Source organism: Octodon degus, unplaced genomic scaffold, assembly GCF_000260255.1.
Source record: "Octodon degus isolate 3935 unplaced genomic scaffold, OctDeg1.0 scaffold00131, whole genome shotgun sequence".
Classification (NCBI taxonomy): domain Eukaryota; kingdom Metazoa; phylum Chordata; class Mammalia; order Rodentia; family Octodontidae; genus Octodon; species Octodon degus.
In genome coordinates this window covers 592,409-610,372 of record NW_004524707.1, presented here as the reverse complement: position 1 = coordinate 610,372, position 17,964 = coordinate 592,409, and the positions used below count along the sequence as shown (strand labels likewise).

The following is a 17,964-nucleotide window of genomic DNA, read 5'->3' as shown; positions in this document are numbered from 1 at the left end:
ATTAAAAATTCTAGGTGAAAGTGTATGCAAGAAAACTGAAGTCTGGAATGAACGATTATCAGGGCCAGGATTCAAACCTAGGTAAGAAAGAGACGGTCTGTCTGCATTTATGAATGTTGGTGGCTCGGGGTGTGCGTTCGCATACCTGTGCGTCTGTCCCTCGTTTCCAGTGTGTCTGCTGGAGGGAGCGGAGGGGACGGACGCTTACGCTGTGCACACACAGTAAGCGCAGGTTAGAGTTGGAGGCACCTGCCAGCTCCGCGCGCAGCACTCCCACGGAACTTGTTTCTGTGAGGTTAAACCGTATGATAATACCTCCCCCAAAGCAAAGCCAGCCTGTCACGAACTGGGTCTGTGTACTGTAGACAAACTGGGTAATTGGACTCTCCGCCTCCTCATGCAAAACAAACACTCGCAAACGCCCGCCCCCTCACCGGGAAGGAGTCTGGTCCCGTCATCTGGGTCCCTGGCTCCCGTGCCCGATGCAGAGGTGAGCGTCTCCGCCGCGCGGCCCGGCCCGGCCCGGCCCAGTCCGAGGCCCGCCCGCCCCGCCGGCCTTCCAGCCGCTGGGCTCCCGGCACAGGTGTGGCGGCGCCGGGGGAGGCCGTGCTGGGGAAGGCTCCCGCCTCCTCCGGCCGGCGGCTCGGCTTCTCCTTCCTGTTGCTCATTTGTTCTCCTCATCTGCATGTGTGACAGCAGCGTGCGGACCGGGGAAGGACGGAGCACGCTCGCCCCCGCTCCCCGCGCCGCGGGGTTGGGGATCCGGGCGCCCGGGGAGTGCGCCGTGTGCGCCCCGCCGCTCGGGCCTGGCAATGTAAGTAGCGGGGGACACGGGCGTCCAGATGGGGGGCAGCCAGACGTTCACTCTGTCCTTCGCCAGGGGACAGCCTAGCGCCCGGAGTCTCCGGAAGCCCCCTACTCGGTCGGGCGTTTCCGGGCAGGGAGGGGGTAGGGGAACGGCGGTGCAGGGTAGGGTGGCGCCGCGGGGTGGCGCCCTCCGCCATCGCGTCTCCCGTTAAAGTTGGCGAGGGACAGCGGAGCCCGCCGTGCGCCCCTCACGCTCGAGGGCGCGAGCTCCCGGCCCCCCTAATCCGCCCGGGTCCTCCCGCAGGGCTACGCGTGGACGCCGCCGGACCGCTGAGACTTGAGGGACAGTGAGGCGCTGGCTCGCGTCGGGCGGGAGCCGGCGCCCCCGAGCGAGATGGAAGCGACAGGGGACCCGAAGGCCGGCTCGGAGTAGCCCGCGGGTCACGGGGCTCGAACTTCGCCCGGTGCTGTGGGCGGACAAGGTCGCCGGGGCTACCATGGAGGTGCCTAACGTCAAGGACTTCCAGTGGAAGCGTCTGGCGCCGTTGCCCAGTCGCCGGGTCTACTGCTCCCTGCTGGAGACCGGGGGACAGGTCTATGCTATCGGGGGATGCGATGACAACGGAATCCCCATGGACTGCTTCGAGGTCTACTCCCCCGAGGCCGACCAGTGGACCGCCCTGCCCCCCATGCCCACAGCCCGGGCCGGGGTGGCCATCACAGCCCTGGGGAAGAGGATTATGGTTATTGGGGGCGTGGGCACTGATCAGCTGCCCCTGAAGGTCGTGGAGATGTACAATATTGACGAGGGCAAGTGGAAAAAAAGAAGCACGCTGCGTGAGGCTGCCATGGGCATTTCTGTCACGGCCAAAGGTAAGAGGGCCAGGGCTTCGGGTGGGGGGAGAAAAGGGAGTAGGGTAGATGAGGAAATAGAAATCAGTACTGTCGGGAGGGCCTAAGATCACACTTGATCCCATATGATCCTAGAAACTTTATTTTCCAGATGGGGAAACTGAGACTCGGCAAATGAAGTAGCTAGGAATTGCACCTGAGAGCAGAAGTCCACTCCAGGGACTGCCCACAAGCTGGACAGACCACTTCCAGAGAGCACTACCAGGGCATGGGCTGCAGGGCTGGGTGCCATGTGTCTGCAGACCCCAGCATCAACTGAATGACCACACCCCCAGGCACCCTAGATCCTTTCAAACCCTTCCTCAGCGGCTATCACCTCCACACACTATCTGGGGTCCCCAGGGTGTTCACTACCTCCTCACACCATCACCAGGCCCTACTAAGGAGGCTTGGGTTTGAGGCCCTTCTTCCTTCTCCCATTCTCCTCCCCCTCACAGTCTCCCAAGTAGACACCAGAATGTTCCCGAGGGGTGTGATTCTGCAGCACCTAGTTCCTTCACTAAGTTCCTGGACAGACACTGCTGACTGTGCAGTCCTGAGGTGCTCATTTCACTTTCTCAAAGCTTCTCATTTCATTCTTTTTTTTTTTTTTTCCTTGATTACTGAGAATTGAGCCCAGTGCCTTTGCTACGTACCCAGGCCTTTTTATTTTTTATATTTTATTTTATTCGGGGATTGACCTCAGGCCTTGCGCTTGCCAGGGAAGCGCTTATTCCACTGAGCCATCTCCCTGGCCCCTATAAATTTTATTTTAAAACAGGGTATCTTGCTAAGTCACTAAATTGCTCAGGCTAGGCTCAGACTTGTGATCCTTCTCCCTCAGCCAAGTGGGATCACAGCTATTTTCATGGGGGCTAGGCGGTATAGTACAGCCCAGAGTATAAAGGGAGTCCAGAAGCTCTTCTGCAAATGCAAAGGTTTTATAGGAAATGTACCATGGGAGTTAGGGGACCTCTCTCTCTCTCTCTCTCTCTCTCTCTCTCTCTCTCTCTCTCTCTCTCTCTCACACACACACACACACACACACTGTATACTTTCCAGGCAGCACAGGTTGTATGGACTGTGACTTACCCCTCTTCCCATCACCATCCTTCCACTCTTGCTACGCCTATGGTAGACCAGAAACCAGTATTTCTTTATCACCTGCTCTGCTCCAGTAAAGAGGAAAACAGGCACCTCTGGTCCTGCCTTCAGAAGCCAGGGTCCGATCAATGAAGGTGACTAAAGAGAAACTCTATCCCAGAGTTTCCTAGGACAAGGTGACCAGTGGGGGTTTCTGTGACCCCTCAGTAAGAAGGTTGGAACGTCTAAAGGTCTGCGGGGAACAGAAAAGAGAGCCCTCCATTGCAGGTATCAATGGATTGTCCTGAAAGCTTAAGAACTTCCCAATCTGTACCACTTGTGCTTTATCCCCTTTGACCGTCACAACCTCTCCAGTGAGATGAGTGCTATTTGAATCCTCATTTTAGAGTGAAGCAACATAAAACCCAAGAAGGTCAAGTCACTGACCTAAGGTCACACAACTAGTAAGTGATGATCATGCCTGTGCTCCTAACTATGGCAATAAATGGGTTCAGCAGTTAATAAACACGCATGGGTGCCAGCCACTGAACAAGATTCTGGAACTACAGATTAATAGATGCTCAAAGACCTATAACCTAGTGGGAGAAACAGACAAGGATGATTTCAGTAACATGTGGCCAGCGGGGTGATAGAGATGCCATCACTCAGGTGGCACTGAGATGGTCTTTGGCCCAGGCTCGAAATTCCAGGACCCCAGGTGAGTGTGAAAGGGTGAGTTAGAATTGAGCTGAGCAGAAAGGTGTGGTATTTTCAGTGTGGATGGGAGGATTCCCAGGATAAAATGTTGTAGGTAACAGGATGGGAGGGGGAGCTTATGTTAAGTGAGTCTTTCAATATCAGGCCCCATTTCCCAGCCTTAGGCTAGGGATGGATTTTTATTTTATTTTCAGTAAGATTGTAAAGTAAAAGGAGTAGTATTCACCCAGAGGCAGGTCCCTGAGAAAGAGAGGACCCTGCAGAAGGCTGGGGCATAGCAGCAGGGTGCTTGTCCATCCTCTGTCATATGGTGTTCATTATGGAGGTCCCAGAAAAGCCTCCCCTACAGCCAAGAGCAGCGAGAGAGGGGCAGGATTTATGGGAGGGGCCAGTCTCTCACCTCTCATTTAGTGTGGATGTCTTCTGGCCCCAAAAGCTTCCTAATCCATGCAGGAAAACGGCACTCCTCTATGTGGGTGGTAGAAAAAGAGAACCAGAGATGGCCCAGTGTTCCACAAAGCCAGGGACAGTGGGGTTGACCTGTGTCTAAAGATTCCTGTTGTTTCTAGAGAATTCCATCTGGGAATTCCTGGGGAACAGGCCACCACTAGAGAGCATCATCAAAAGGATACTTCTGACTGCCCAGGAAGGAAAGAGTGGAGTGGACAAAACCATAGGGGATGCTCCAGAACTCGTCTGGACCACAATCTCCCTCTGTACAGGACTTAGTGTTTTGGACTTAGCCAAGAGCTGGATTCTAAAGAAAGCCCTCTTGGTTCCAGGAAGACCAGGCTGTGCCACAATAACAGAATGGTGCCATCAAACTTCGCTTGGCCCTAGTAGATAATGGGTGCTGGTGGCTCTTTCTCCTGGTGCCGGCACCTGAGCCAGGAGTACATGTGGCCTTTCTCTTAGATTACCGAGTATATGCAGCAGGCGGGATGGGCTTGGACCTCCGCCCACACAACCACCTCCAGCACTATGACATGCTCAAGGACATGTGGGTGTCACTAGCACCCATGCCAACCCCAAGATATGCTGCCACCTCCTTCCTCCGGGGCTCCAAGATCTACGTGCTGGGTAAGGAGGAGTTGCCTGTTATACATTTCCCCTCCTTCCATCTCCTTGACATGGGGGATGGTCACACTGGCCCAACCCTCAGGGATCCTCCTATGTGAATGGGTAACAGAAGAAGGGGAGGTCCAGCCACTGTGCTCAGGGCCTCCTCTTCTGCTCACCTCCAACCTGCTCTGGCCTCCAGGGGGACGCCAGTCCAAGTATGCAGTCAATGCCTTCGAGGTCTTTGACATCGAGACTCGCTCCTGGACCAAGTTTCCCAACATCCCCTGCAAGCGGGCCTTCTCCAGCTTTGTGACCCTGGACAACCACTTGTACAGTGTAGGAGGCCTGCGACAGGGTCGACTCTACCGGCAGCCCAAGTTCCTGCGAACAATGGATATGTTTGACATGGAACAGGGTGAGTTGGGGGCTACCCTCTGCCCTGTGTTTTCAGGGCTTCCCCAGGGAAGTGCTGGCTGCTTGCCTTCCTTCAGGTTGACCCCTGCTTCCCTCCATCCCATCCATGTTCCCAAGGCCACCTACCCACTTGGGGAAGCCTCTCCAAAATCTGAACAGCTGTGTTCCTCAGGACTACTTACAGGGTCAAGTTATTTCAATCTGTGTAGGGCTGTCTTCCATGAGTTAGTTATTTTCATCAAAGCCTTTTCTATGTATTATTTTCTTACAGTATCTGTGCAGGATCTAATCAGGGAGGGATTTTTCTTTACTGATGGAGAAACAGAGGGATGTCCACTCCCATGCTTACTCTCTATCAGCTTCCTCTGCAGCTTGGGAATTTCCATGTTTTAAGCTACAAGAAGCATGGGGTGGGTACCGGTGGCAGAGGAGGTCGTTGCAAACAGCAGGGGGCGCTGTGCACACCCACAAAAGTAAATGGAAGGGCGTCGCTGCCTAGGGTGAGAGCCATTTAGGGCTTGTCTATGTTTGATAGGGATGGTCAGCCCCTGATTCTTCTTCTTTGTGGCCTGTAGGGGGATGGCTGAAGATGGAACGCTCATTCTTCCTCAAGAAGCGGCGGGCAGACTTTGTGGCTGGCGCTCTGAGTGGACGAGTCATAGTAGCTGGGGGTCTTGGTAAGGATTGAACTTCCAGGCTGGGATGTTTGTGTTCTGTGGATCCCTGGCACTTTGCATGAGCAGCAGAATCCTGTGGCTTTTTGTACATTGCTTGCCTACTTCTTTATTCTAAATGCTTTAATTCACAACCCATTCTCCCTTGTATAGGGACTTTGCTTATCCACTTTGGGAACCCAGATGAAGGCTTTCTGTCCTGTTGCACTGGGGAAACTGAGGCTCAGAGAGAATAAGGGACATGCTGATAGCCATGTAACCCAGGTTTGAAGAGCACAAATCCATGGAATGACTGGAGGGGCCTTCATCCTCTTCTGACCATCTCTTTTCCTTAGATACCCAACCCTATCTTGGGATAGGAACACATCTAATCAATACATGCTTCTAACAGATTTAAAATTTGATGTACTATCCCTCTCAGAAGTTGCTGGTATTTTGAAGGCAGGACTGTAATGGAGGAAACCCAGTGTCATTAGGGCAGAGAGATGCAGGCAGTAGGGCTTGAGGCACACTTAATTCAAGTGTGGACATAGCCCCACATTACTTGTGCATGAAAAGACCATGGAAGCTAGACCACATGATAACGTGTGTGTGTGTGTGTGTGTGTGTGTGTGTGTGTGTGGCCAGCTCAGCCCACCAGGGGGCGGGGCTGGCTGGCATGTGGTGCTGGGGGATTGAACTGCGGTCCCTGTGCTTTGCTAAGCTTGTTCTAAGTAGATGCTTTAGACCACTGAGCCATCTCACCAGCCCAACATGATAACTTTTGTAATGAAAAGCAGAGGGGATACAGCAGTGCTCTAAAAAGTTCTGATAAAAACCAGGGGTGAGGGGTGAATGCTTATTCTTAAGAAAACAAAAAGACAGGGAGAAGATTGGAGGGGTAGAGTGCTGCCTAATGAAAGCCACCAGCCCAGGACAGGGAAGAGGAGGGGGCTGCATCTGAGCCAAGGACACCACAGCAGCTTCTCAGTGTGTGCTTGTGTGTCTGCAAGAGAGGGAGGCAGGGATTGGTAGCTGGATTGGTAAGGTCTGATTCTGTTGTCACTCTTAGGAAACCAGCCTACAGTCCTGGAGACAGCTGAAGCCTTCCACCCAGGGAAGAACAAATGGGAAGTCCTCCCGGCCATGCCCACACCCCGCTGTGCCTGCTCCAGTATTGTCATAAAGAACTGTCTCCTGGCCGTGGGGGGCGTCAACCAGGGTCTGAGCGATGCGGTGGAAGCTCTATGTGTCTCTGACTCTTAGCTGTTCAGGGCCCATGCCTTAAATCTAAATTGTATCACTACTCTTGACATGAGGCATGGTCTTGACAGAGCAGTTTGGGCTACTTTTCAGGCTGCCCAATACCAGAGGAGGGGCCACTGTTGTCCTTTCCCTAGCTCTGAACTAGATTGAGAGTCTCTTGGGATTAATAATAGAGCACGGTGGGGAGGGGGTGTTCTGACCCTCTAGCTTCTTCTTTGGACTACATCCCTCCTCCATCTGATGGTCAACTGTGGACCTGCCGTGGACCTCACCTGCTAAGCAAGCATTGGAACACGAAGCCAGAGGCAGCTGCCTGCAGGAGGAAGTCAAGGGTTCATCTGGCCAGCCAGGCCAGCAGCCTCAAAAGGAAGGACCTTGGGGTTCTTGCTGGACATTGCTAATGGGGAAGGGGCAGACTCTGAGCCCTGTGTCTGGTCCCCACATCTCCCTTCTTTTTTGCCCTTTGCCACCTGTTTCACACCAGAGGCCCTGACCTTTTGTCCCCAGCAGTCCCCAGAGTGCTCCTGTGTGAAACCTTCCCATGTACACTGTGGCATTGAAATCCACACAGGATAGATTGATTACACTCTGGTTAATAACAGCAGCACAATAATTAAACTCTATATTCCTATCTTTTCTGCTGCCTCTACAGGGGTGGGTGGAAAGGCATCCTGATGGATAGTGGGGACCCTAAGTAACAACCTCTCTGATGTTTTCAAGCTATTTAAATAAGGCCACCAATCCTCGCTCTTCCCTTTGAAGAATCCCATCTTCCCACAGCCACCACCAGCTGCCCCACTCCTGAAAAAACAGCAGGTTTCCCTTGTCTTTGTACCAAGAATCCATGTCTATGTTTGGCTAAGTTGTATTCACTCAGTCTGTATCAGGTTCCTCCTCTTGTCTAGCCTTTATTTAGCAAAAAGCTCTCTTTTCCCCCCTCATCCAAAGCAGAGAAAGAACTGCTTCCTGGCTTTAAAAAGGCAAAAAAGCCTCTCCAGGATGTCCCTTCTTTTAGCTTGTATGGCATCTCTGTGGTTCCCAGTTACTTGTAAAGCTGTGCCCAGCTAGGGTAGGCTCATGGTGGAGCACTTGCCTAGCATGCATGTGGCCCTGGGCTCCATCACCAGCCCTGAAACCAAAGCCGTGCTAGCCCTGGGAATGCAAAGATAAATAAACTACTTGCCCTGAGGGGTGTGGAGCAGCTAGGCAGTATCCTCCCCGTGGTGGTAGTTATCTCCCGTGGAGATGGAAGAGGAGGGATCTCCAGACTGTATCTGAGGGCTCACAGGGAACTTCCTGAACAAAGCATGACACCCTCAACTGGATCTTCAAGGTTTAGTGGAACTTGAGTCTTGAAGGGGTGAGGACTTATATTTGCCCTTTCTTTGGGACCTGGACTTTTTTCTTCCCCGGATCACAGAGGATGCTGACACCTGCTGGCGCATCTTTCCTTCGCTGCAAAGAAGGCTCACTGTGCCGCTGGTGCCCCCTAGTGAGCAGACTGCAGAGAAGTCGCCTGCATTGTTTTTATCTCCATTTCCTCTGAACTTGTACAAAAATACAAGGAGCGGCAGCTACTGAAAGGAATGGCACAGCGCCCTGGAGGAAGCTGCCACAGGGATGTCCGTGGTACAGTCGTCCTGTTTCCCTTCCATTTTTGCCCTGCTTCTCCAGCCCTCTCCAACTCCCTACCCAAAAAAGGTGTCTACAAACAGTGGTACCTACAACCTTTGCAAGAGGAGGCCAAGCCCTATGGGCGGCATCTCTCCAAGTGCACAAAATGGCCCTGTAACCATGGATGGGACTGTTAAAATAGTTGGAACTGCAGGGATACAGCCAACTCTAAAAGGTTAGATTAAACTAGGTATAGTGACATGCACGTAATCCCAGCACTCGGAGACTGAGGCAGAACTGCAAGTTCAAGTTCAGTGTGGGCAACTTAAGACCCTGGCTTACAAAAAAAAGAGGGCCAGGCTGGAGATGCAGCTCAGTGTCAAGACCCTGCATTCAATTCCAGTAACTGCTAAATAATTACTTGAAGGAAAGGTTGAATTAGCCACTCAGGGATGGAGCTGGTGTGTGCTGAGGAAGTTCATGTGGGAGAACTTTGGGGTGTGCTGAGGAGACCGGGATGTACTGAATCTCAGTGTAAAGCCTCATAGCTGGTAGCTGGTGGCACTGTGGAGGCAACAGGACTCGGAGTTGATGGCCTGTCCTTTGACCATACACACGCATGTTCTCTCTCTCTCTCTCTCTCTCTCTCTCTCTCTCTTTCTCTCATACACACACAGACACACACACACAGACACACACACACAGACACACACACACACTGGGAAGGCCCCTCACCTTTCTTACCTTCATTTTCCAGTCTACCAAACAACAGCAATGGGTGAGATGGCTCAGTGGTCAAAAGCACCTACTTAGAACAAGCTTAGCAAAGCTACAGGGATCGCGGTTCAATCCCCCAGCACCACATGCCAGCCAGCCCTGCCCCCTGGTGGGCTGAGCTGGCCACACACACACACACACACATAAATTAAAAAAAAAACCAGCAATGGTGACGCCATGTCATGAGGTGGTAAAGCACCTGCTTCAATCCTCAGATCAACTCTGATGTCCTATTTTGCAGATATGAAAACTGGGAACTGGAGAGGTTCTATAACTTCTCTGGGGTCCCCCACTGGTAAGTGACTAAGCCAGGTCAATTCCAAAACTCATGAGCACCACTCCATGTTGCCTTGGGTGAGCAAGCACTGGGAGAGAAAAGATCAAGTACCGTGGTGCTACCTGCGGAGTCAGAAGTCCAACCTGGGAGGACAGAGACTGTCTCATGAGGAAGGAAGGTGAGGATTATCCAGGCAAGGTTGGGAAGGACTGGTCGGTATGAGAAGAGTGTCAAATATTCCTAAATTTAGATCCCTGGGAAAGAAAGTTCCTTTGAAATGTTTTTAGTCCATTGACTTTTCCAAACAGTTGTTTAAAGTGAGCACCTGGTATGTGCTTGGTGTGGTGCTCGATTTAGGATCCTATCTTCCTGGAGTTGCGGTATTGATGGTGAGACTGGTAGACCCTCTGCAGTCACTCTGTGCTGAGTGTCTGCCTTGGCTGGTGCAACAAAGAGGCCCACCCTGGGTGGCTGAGTGAGCTGAGACAGACTGAGGAGTTGGGGCTGGCTTTTGAATGATATGACTCGAACTACTCTTTGAAAGAGACCAGCCAGGCTGAGATTGATCACAGGCTTTGAAGAAAGACCAGGTTTTCATTATTGATTCTCACGTACTAACTGATCTTGGGAACACTGATCAACCTCTCTTAAGTCTCAGTTTTCCTATCTGTAAAATGGGCAAAGTGAGGCCTCACTTGTTATGAAGCTAAGAGCTACCTCCTTTGTGCACGTTATTAATTTTGTTGTTGAAGGAGATGTAGAGGTGTTCTCAAGGCCACCGAGGGAAAGGGTTTGGCTTACTGGGGTGCCAGACCCAGGCTGGTGGAGAATGCAGCGAGAGGACTTGAGGAAGTGGGGCTGCAAATGCAAGCTGGCAGATCAAGCAAGGCTCTACTGAGATGAAAGAGGATATCAGAAAATGAAAAGCTATCCCTTGCTCTTGGGTAGGAAAGGCCAACACGGTGAGTATGGCCATACTGCTGCAACTGTTACACAGATTTAATGCAATTCTGATCAAAATTCTAACAGCATACCTCACAGAATTAGAGGAAACAATCATAAAGTTCATTTGGAACCACCAGAGACCTAGAACAGCAAAGGCAGTTCTGGACAACAAAGGCAAGGCAGGGGGCATCACAATCTCTGACTTAGAATTATACTATAAAGCTACTGTGATAAAAACAAAATGGCACAGGCAGAAAAAAACAACATGAGGCTCAATGGAATAGATTAGAAAATGCAGAAACAAGCAACTCCAGATGTATTCAGCCACCTTATCTTTTTTAATCCTGCACTGGGGATCAAACTTGGGACCATGTGCTTGCTAGGCAGGCATTTACATCACTAAGTTATATCCTTGGCCCCAGTCACCTTCTCTTTGATGAAGATGCTGAACACATTCATTGGAAGAAAGCCTCTTTCATAAATGGTGCTGGAAAAACTTGCTCTGCACCTACCAAAGATGAAAATTGGACCCATATTTTTCACCATGCACTAAACTAAACTCAATGGATCAAAGAGCTAAATCTCAAAACAGAAACATTAAATCTGCTGCAAGATAGACTAGGTAAAACTCTTGAAGACATTGATATAGGCAAAGACTTTATGAATAAAACCCTAACTACACAGGAACTATCACAAAGAATCAATAACTGGGGTCTCATCTTATAAAAAGCTTTTGCACAGCAAACGAAACCACCAACAGAGTGAAGAGGCAACCCACAAAGTGGGAAAAAATATGTTTTCCAGTTGTTCCTCAGACAAAGGGTTACTATCAAGAACATATAAAAAACTCAAAAAAAGATCTCTCAAATTCAAAGACCAAATCCAAAAATGGGCATATGAGATGAATACACACTTTTCAGATAAACACATAGAAATAGCAAATAAATATATTTTAAAATGTTCAGCATCATTAGTCATTCAAGAGATGCAAATTAAAATAACACTGAGATTCCATCTCACCCCAGAAAGAATGGCTATTGTCAAGAAATCAACCAATAATAGATGCTGGCAGAGCTACAGGGAAACAAGGTACTCTTCTCCACTGTTGGTGGGAATGTAGACTGGTACAACCACTGTTACAATAGCATAGAGATTCCTTGAGAAACTAGGATTAGAAGTTCCATTTGAGGGCTGGTGAAATGGCTCAGTGGTCTAAAGTACCTACTTAGAACAACCTTAGCAAAGCACAGGGACCACGGTTCAATCCCCCAGCACCACATGCCAGCTGGCCCGCCCCCAGGTGGGCTGAGCTGGCCACACACACACACACACACACATAAATAAATAAATAAAAATTTAAAAAAGAAAGAAGTTCCATTTGACCCTGCTAGTCCCCTTCTACATATCTTCCCAGAAGAACTACCTGAGTGATATATGTGCATCCATGTTTATAGCAGCATAATTCGTGATAGCTAGATCTTGGAAACAACCCAAATGCTGATCAGCTGAAAAATGGATTAAAAAAAAAAGATGTGGTCTATTTATACAATAGAGTATTAATCTTCCATAAAGAAGAATAAACTGGAGACTTCTATAGGTAAATGGATGCATCTTGAGGGAATATTCATAAGTGAAATAAATCAGACTCACATGTCAACATCGTATTGTCTCCGTGGTGTGAAAAGCTGAAAGAGTAAATGAGATCCAGAATGTACAAATGTATAATAGATCCTGTGAAATGAGAAGAAACTTCGAAAGGAAAGAACACCTGGGATGGGGAAACCTGGGATGGGGAAATGGAGAAGAAAACAAAGGGAAAAGCATCTATAAAAGCATATAGCTAAGGGGCCAGGGAGATAGCTCAGTGGAATAAGTGCTTGCCTGGCAAGTACAAGGTCCTGAGTTTGATCCCTGGTGCCACCAAAAAAAAGCATATAGTTAAGATAGTTATACTATTAATTTCCTCTTAGTTTATTGAAAAGTAGCATTTGTGCTAATATTGTTTGAACAATTAAATAACTATATCTTGTGCTCTGCATTATCTGGTTTTTTTTTGGTACTGGGAATCAGGCTGGCTGGCATGTGGTGCTGGGGGATTGAACCGCGGTCCCTGTGCTTTGCTAAGCTTGTTCTAAGTAAGTGCTTTAGACCACTGAGCCATCTCACCAGCCCATGAGTAACTAATTTAAAGATAACAATATCCAACATTCCTCTCCTATTCCCTTGTTTTGAAATTGGGGGAGGGTTGCCCTTTAAATTTTTTTTTTTTTTTTTAATGCAAGTCCTTATTGCCTGCCTTGCTAGAGAGGCTGCGCTTTATGCACACAGCAGATTAGGAACACATTATGACTGTCAGTGGAGGAGGAGTGTGACCTGGTTTGTGCCTTAGTAGCACAGAGAATTCTGTTGAGTTCCTCCTCTGAGGACAGTGAAGCAGGTGGACTCACCAGGCATCCTCTAGGACACGAGGGAATCCTGGTGGGCTTGCAGATCTGCAGCCACGTGCAGGCCAAGCTTTCCAGGCCTTCTCTTGAGCAAGGCCCACCTGCGGGGTAATCAGAGGGTCTCATAAGAGAGCAGACTAGCCCAAGCCCTCAGCGGACCTTCATTTCCTCAGGGCATCATTCTAATAACCCCTTCGCTTGGGTTGGGCCTCCTACCTCCTGCACAGCAGATGGGGTACAGCTGGTCTTTCCCAATCCCACTTTGTAGCAGGACCCTAATTATTTAAGCACAGTTAATAATTGGGAAGATTGAAAGGCTGGCTCAGATCAGTGTGTACACACTCCATCACTGCTCTGAGCTCGGTAGGCAGAGAATACAAGGAGCTCAGTTACACATTCCCACCCCCGTGTGGCCTATAATGAGGGGCATGCTCTGCGTGGAGTAGGGCAGGGAATGTGGTTCCCCTGTCCCTCTTCCTGGATCCTGATATGGGCTGCTAATCCTGAGGGCTTTTTAGCTTGTGGCAGCATCACTCCAATTTCCACCTCCATCTTCACATGTTTCTTAATTTTCCTCATCTTATAAGGACATCAGTTGTTGGGTTGAGGCCTATCCTAATCCAACATGATCTCACATCAAATTGATTGTATCTGCATGGACCCTACTTCCAAAACTACATGCACAGGTACAGGATAGGACTTCAGCATTTTGATTTGGAGATTACAATCAACTCACAGCACCATGGAAAGTTTGATGAATGAGACAGGAAACATGAGCATCCCTGAGGACTGATTCCCTGGAGGAGTCCACTGTTGGAACTGGGCCTGGAGAACAGGGGAGGGGGCCAAGATACAAGTAGCAAGAAAGCCTGGGGGTGGGGTAAAGACATGCTAGGGTCTGTGCTGACCTTAGCCAGGCATGTGCGGGACCCTGAGGAGGAAGGTTAGGAGTGAGTCAGCCTAAGCGAGATGCGCTTGTCCTGGTGGTGCCCCTCAGTCCTCATCCCTATCCCTCCCCATCCCCGCTGCAACCAGGGACAAAGGAGGGAGAGATGGCTCTGGGGACAGTGAGTGGGCTGGCTGCAGATAGCCTCAGTATCCTGGGCTAATTCCACATAGTCTTTCTGTTCTCTCATGTGACGCACACCTCTGTTTTAGCATTCAGACCATGGGCTGTTTTCCCAACCATCCTGGCTCATTTGAGCTCCACATGCAGGCCACCGGGTGCCTGGCTAAGAGGAGCTCCCACTCCTGACTCTGAAGCAAAGCACCAGGAACCCACGATCCCTGCCCCTGAGGCCAGTGAGCTCTTTGCAAGCGCATATTCTGCAGGACATAGGCAGCAGGGACCTCACACCAGCCCAGCTTCCTGTACAGCATCCAGCACACTTGGGTTGACTTACCCCACACCCTTAGACACACACACACACACACACACACACCCAAAAAATTATCTCACACCTGCACATACATGTACCCCTCACTCCAACTCAGACATATTTCACTCGCACACTCATGGATATGACCATTCATGCGCACGCACATGCACACACACACACACACCTTACACTTCAAATACGCCTATGTGCCATAATTTTGCAGATCACACACTGGCATTCCTTATACACACCTGCTCATGCACATAGTTTTGTCCTCACAAACACCCTCCGCACCCGCTACTGTGAAGGCACACTCAGCGCAGGCGTCTGTGCTCAGCATCCTTTTCATTTGGAAAGGGCGTTGCTGAAACTTTCTGCAGTCCTTAGTCCTTGCTGTGGCAGAATCCCTGAACTGGCCACACTGCAGCCCCCTGCAGAGCGCATGCTGTGGTTCCTCAGCATGGCTAGAGGGACCCTCTGCGCACTCCCAAAGGCTGGGGTTGGTCTGCTTTACAGGTCAGGAAAATGAGACTCCGTGAGATCTCCTCCACAAGAGTTTCTTAGCCACTCGGAGAGGGACCTCAGTCTCATTCCCCTCACTGCTCACCTTGCTGACTGGTGCCTGGCACAGAGCCAGCCCTCCCCAGGGCTGCATGTGGGGTAAGCAACCGGTGGCTCCCTGAGAGAAGACTGGGGAGAGGGCTGGTGCCCAGGGCCAGGCTCCTCATTCAGCCACTCTGGCCTCTCCACGCTCTACGCCAGTTATTACTGTTAATGCAAGCCCTTGCCACCAGCACTTCGAGCAGCTATCACAACCCTGGCTAGAAAGCGATCCCCTCACCTTCCCTCCTCTCCCCCACCCGCTGCGCAGCCTCTGAACCACCTCACTTTGTATAAAGAAATGTCTGTAGCCTCCCACTCCTGTTTCCCTTCAATTCGCTCTGCCCTTTCAGAAATTGTTCTCGTCTACACATCTGACTAAATCCTATGGAACTGAAGCATTCTCCCTTGGTGTCCCCTAGCTCTCCACACAACTCCCAGGCTCTAGGGCCCTACACAAAGGCTCTGCCCTTCCAGCCTCCCCTCCCCACTCTGCTCCACACTCCCTAAATCCTCTGGCTGCTCCTCAGCTCCCTACCCAGCAAGCCTTTCACCCTGGATGCCCCCTCCACTGTGTACCTGGTGAATGCAAGCCCTTGTCTTCCAGTCCACTTCACTACCACCCACACACATACATTTTAGGGGTACTCCTCAGGGCTCTGGTAATATCCCCAACCCCTGTGGCCCAGGACATCTGGGGGCATTTAGATTTAAGCATGTATCCAACAGTGGGCTTGAGAAAGTCAGAAATCAAAGAACTCATAGACAGCAACATCTGTGAGAGACACTTTACAATGCCCCTCTTCTCCTAGCTCCTCCAGGCCTGTGGCTAACACAAGGCCAGGCCTGGCAGTATTTCTAATTCTCCTACTTAGGACAGAGGTTCCCTCTCCCTCTTCTTGTGGACTCCAACAAGGATGACAGGTCATAGCTGGGCTTTTTTTTTATGAGCTGTGGATAACAACCAGCTGATTAATCCAGCCTTGTAAGAGCTGGCTCACACCAGTCTATACTGGTGTCATTCAGGGCCAAGAGAAACGCTGGCTCTTGCCTTCCCTTACAAAGGGCCAGAAGCTGGTGACCCGGTTAAAGAATGTGCTTTGCTTGGGGTTTGCATTCCATGAGCAGCTTGGGAGGCCAAAGGTTTGGGCTGCCAGCAGGAGCCAGGCAGAGGGCAGAGAGGCAGCACTAGGCACACTTCCTCCCACCTCTTTGTCCTCTCCTGTCTGGTCCCTCCCAGCCTCTCTGAATCGAGACAGGACCGAGACAGGACCGTGGCAGCAAGAAGACACTCACCCCTTCTTAGGGAGCAGCATTTACATAGACAGTAGTAACTAGGCCCTGAGTCATAGCACCCATTACCACAAACACCTATGTGCTAGGAAGCCTGTAACTGTCCACAAGGCACATCCAAGTTCAGGGTCTCTTTCGACCAATGAGGAACTCACCATGCCTCAGGAGACTGGGTCACCTGCCCGAGGATATGTGGCCAACAAGGAGCAGAGCTGGTGTTTTCCATAACTCCAGCCTCATCTACGTTCACCCCCCTGCATACCCTGTCTAATGCAAGGCCCTGACTTCCTGAGGTCGATGAAGAACCAATAAAGCTGTGAATATGTGAGTGTTGACAACCATAAAGATGAGGGATTTTATTGTATTGTACACAATCTTGGTCCAGCAGGGATCTCCGAGCAACTTGCAGCAAAGACACCCTAGGGCAGTTAGTAGAAAGTTCTTGGAAACAGGGGGACCCATGGAGGAACCGCTCGAAACCTTTTACCCCAGTCATAAGTGTGGCCTCTTCACCCCCACATTTCTCAAGCCTGAAGCAATGGAGGCCTCAGAGATCAAGAAAGGGATACTGAGATGCAGAGGAGGAAGGGTTTTTTTGTTCCGCCATTAACACTGGAGTAAGAGCCATTTTCTAATATACTAACTACAAGCTCTAGGCTTTAAACCTACACAGACATTCATCTATTCCACCTCCCAAAACTCAGAGTATCTTTGGTCTGGATTTTAAAAACCATTCCTGGGGGCGGGGTAGTTAAGAAATTCTTCCTCTGATCTCTGGTCATCTCTCTCTGCCCTCCACTGAAGAGCTCCAACTCTGGGGGGTTGCAATGCTCACTTCCTAGCTCAGAGTTTACCTTCATTGACTTTGCTACATCAGCTCAGACATCTGATCAGTTCTTTGTCTCCTCCAACCCCTAGCACATGCAGGGGAGTGTCTGCCAGAATTAGGGGCAAGGGCTCGGGAAGATCTAAGTCAGGCAGACTGAAAGGAAGCCACGCATCTGACAGCTTCGCATCATGTTCTGTCCTGCAGGAAGCCCTCCAGGTAGGCAGCAGGCACTTTTCATATCAGTAAACTAGGACACAGAGCAGCTCAGTCTGCTAGAAATTCTGGGCAAACTAGGAATCCTCTCCAAGCCAAAGAATGTCGAAGTTTGCCAGTTCTGGTGCCATTTGGTGGCTTTGTGACTTTGAAGTGACAGCTGTTTACTTTTTGTACCTCAGTTTACTCATCTGTTCAATGAGGATGACTATGTGTTAGGGCCCTACTCCACAGAGTTGTGCTGAGAACTAATTCATCAGGAGAGCTCATCTAAGTGACAACGGCTGGCGTGCTTTCTCAGCTGCATCATCATTCTTTTTCATAGAGCTGCAGGAAATGAGATGCACACACAGTCAATCGCTGGCAGAAGAGCCTGGAGCCCAGGTTGCCAGACTCTGGCACCAAAACATCATGCCAGCTTGTGAGTGAGTCAGGGAACAAGGCTCCTGAAAGCCTCATGAGAAGGGAATCAAGTTCCAGGTAGACAAAACGAGAGGAGCAACTGAGGTTTCTAATGCACCCATGCTTAGTGCAGTGGGATTACAACAGATTTGAAGCAAGTCTCAGAGTTGATTTATTTAAGTAAATCCCTCTTTGGCAATAGGGAACCACTCTCAATAGAGAAAGTCTTTGGCCATGGCCACTTTGTGGGTTGAAGTGAAAAGTGGGGCTGGCTCTTAGGACATGTGGTTCCTTTCTC

At 50.2% G+C, this 17,964-nt stretch overlaps 1 protein-coding gene across 4 annotated transcripts; it reads left to right on the top strand.

Annotated features, from left to right (window-relative positions):
- The first annotated feature begins 434 nt into the window (after positions 1–434).
- On the top strand, positions 435–7,526 carry Klhdc8a (kelch domain containing 8A). Of its 4 annotated transcripts, none has more exons than XM_023701216.1 (7): positions 435–490; positions 700–814; positions 1,112–1,680; positions 4,414–4,578; positions 4,760–4,975; positions 5,550–5,651; positions 6,700–6,986. In XM_023701216.1, exons 3-7 carry the CDS (start codon positions 1,305–1,307, stop codon positions 6,891–6,893), a joined length of 1,053 nt encoding a protein of 350 aa, XP_023556984.1. In that variant the 5' UTR covers positions 435–490; positions 700–814; positions 1,112–1,304; the 3' UTR covers positions 6,894–6,986. The 4 variants fall into 4 exon arrangements, with proteins under 4 accessions (XP_023556984.1, XP_023556983.1, XP_023556982.1 ...); XM_023701215.1 differs by having other exon boundaries at positions 467–490; positions 697–814; XM_023701214.1 differs by lacking the exon at positions 435–490 and having other exon boundaries at positions 505–814.
- The last annotated feature ends 10,438 nt before the right edge of the window (positions 7,527–17,964 follow it).

Excerpts from the sequence above, each read along its gene's own strand:
- Klhdc8a (XM_004641120.2), top strand. The coding sequence starts at position 1,305 with ATGGAGGTGCCTAACGTCAAGGACTTCCAGTGGAAGCGTCTGGCGCCG. Across the intron at positions 1,681-4,413 it reads CATTTCTGTCACGGCCAAAG|ATTACCGAGTATATGCAGCA; the intron begins GTAAGAGGGCCA and ends CCTTTCTCTTAG. Across the intron at positions 4,976-5,549 it reads TATGTTTGACATGGAACAGG|GGGGATGGCTGAAGATGGAA; the intron begins GTGAGTTGGGGG and ends TGTGGCCTGTAG.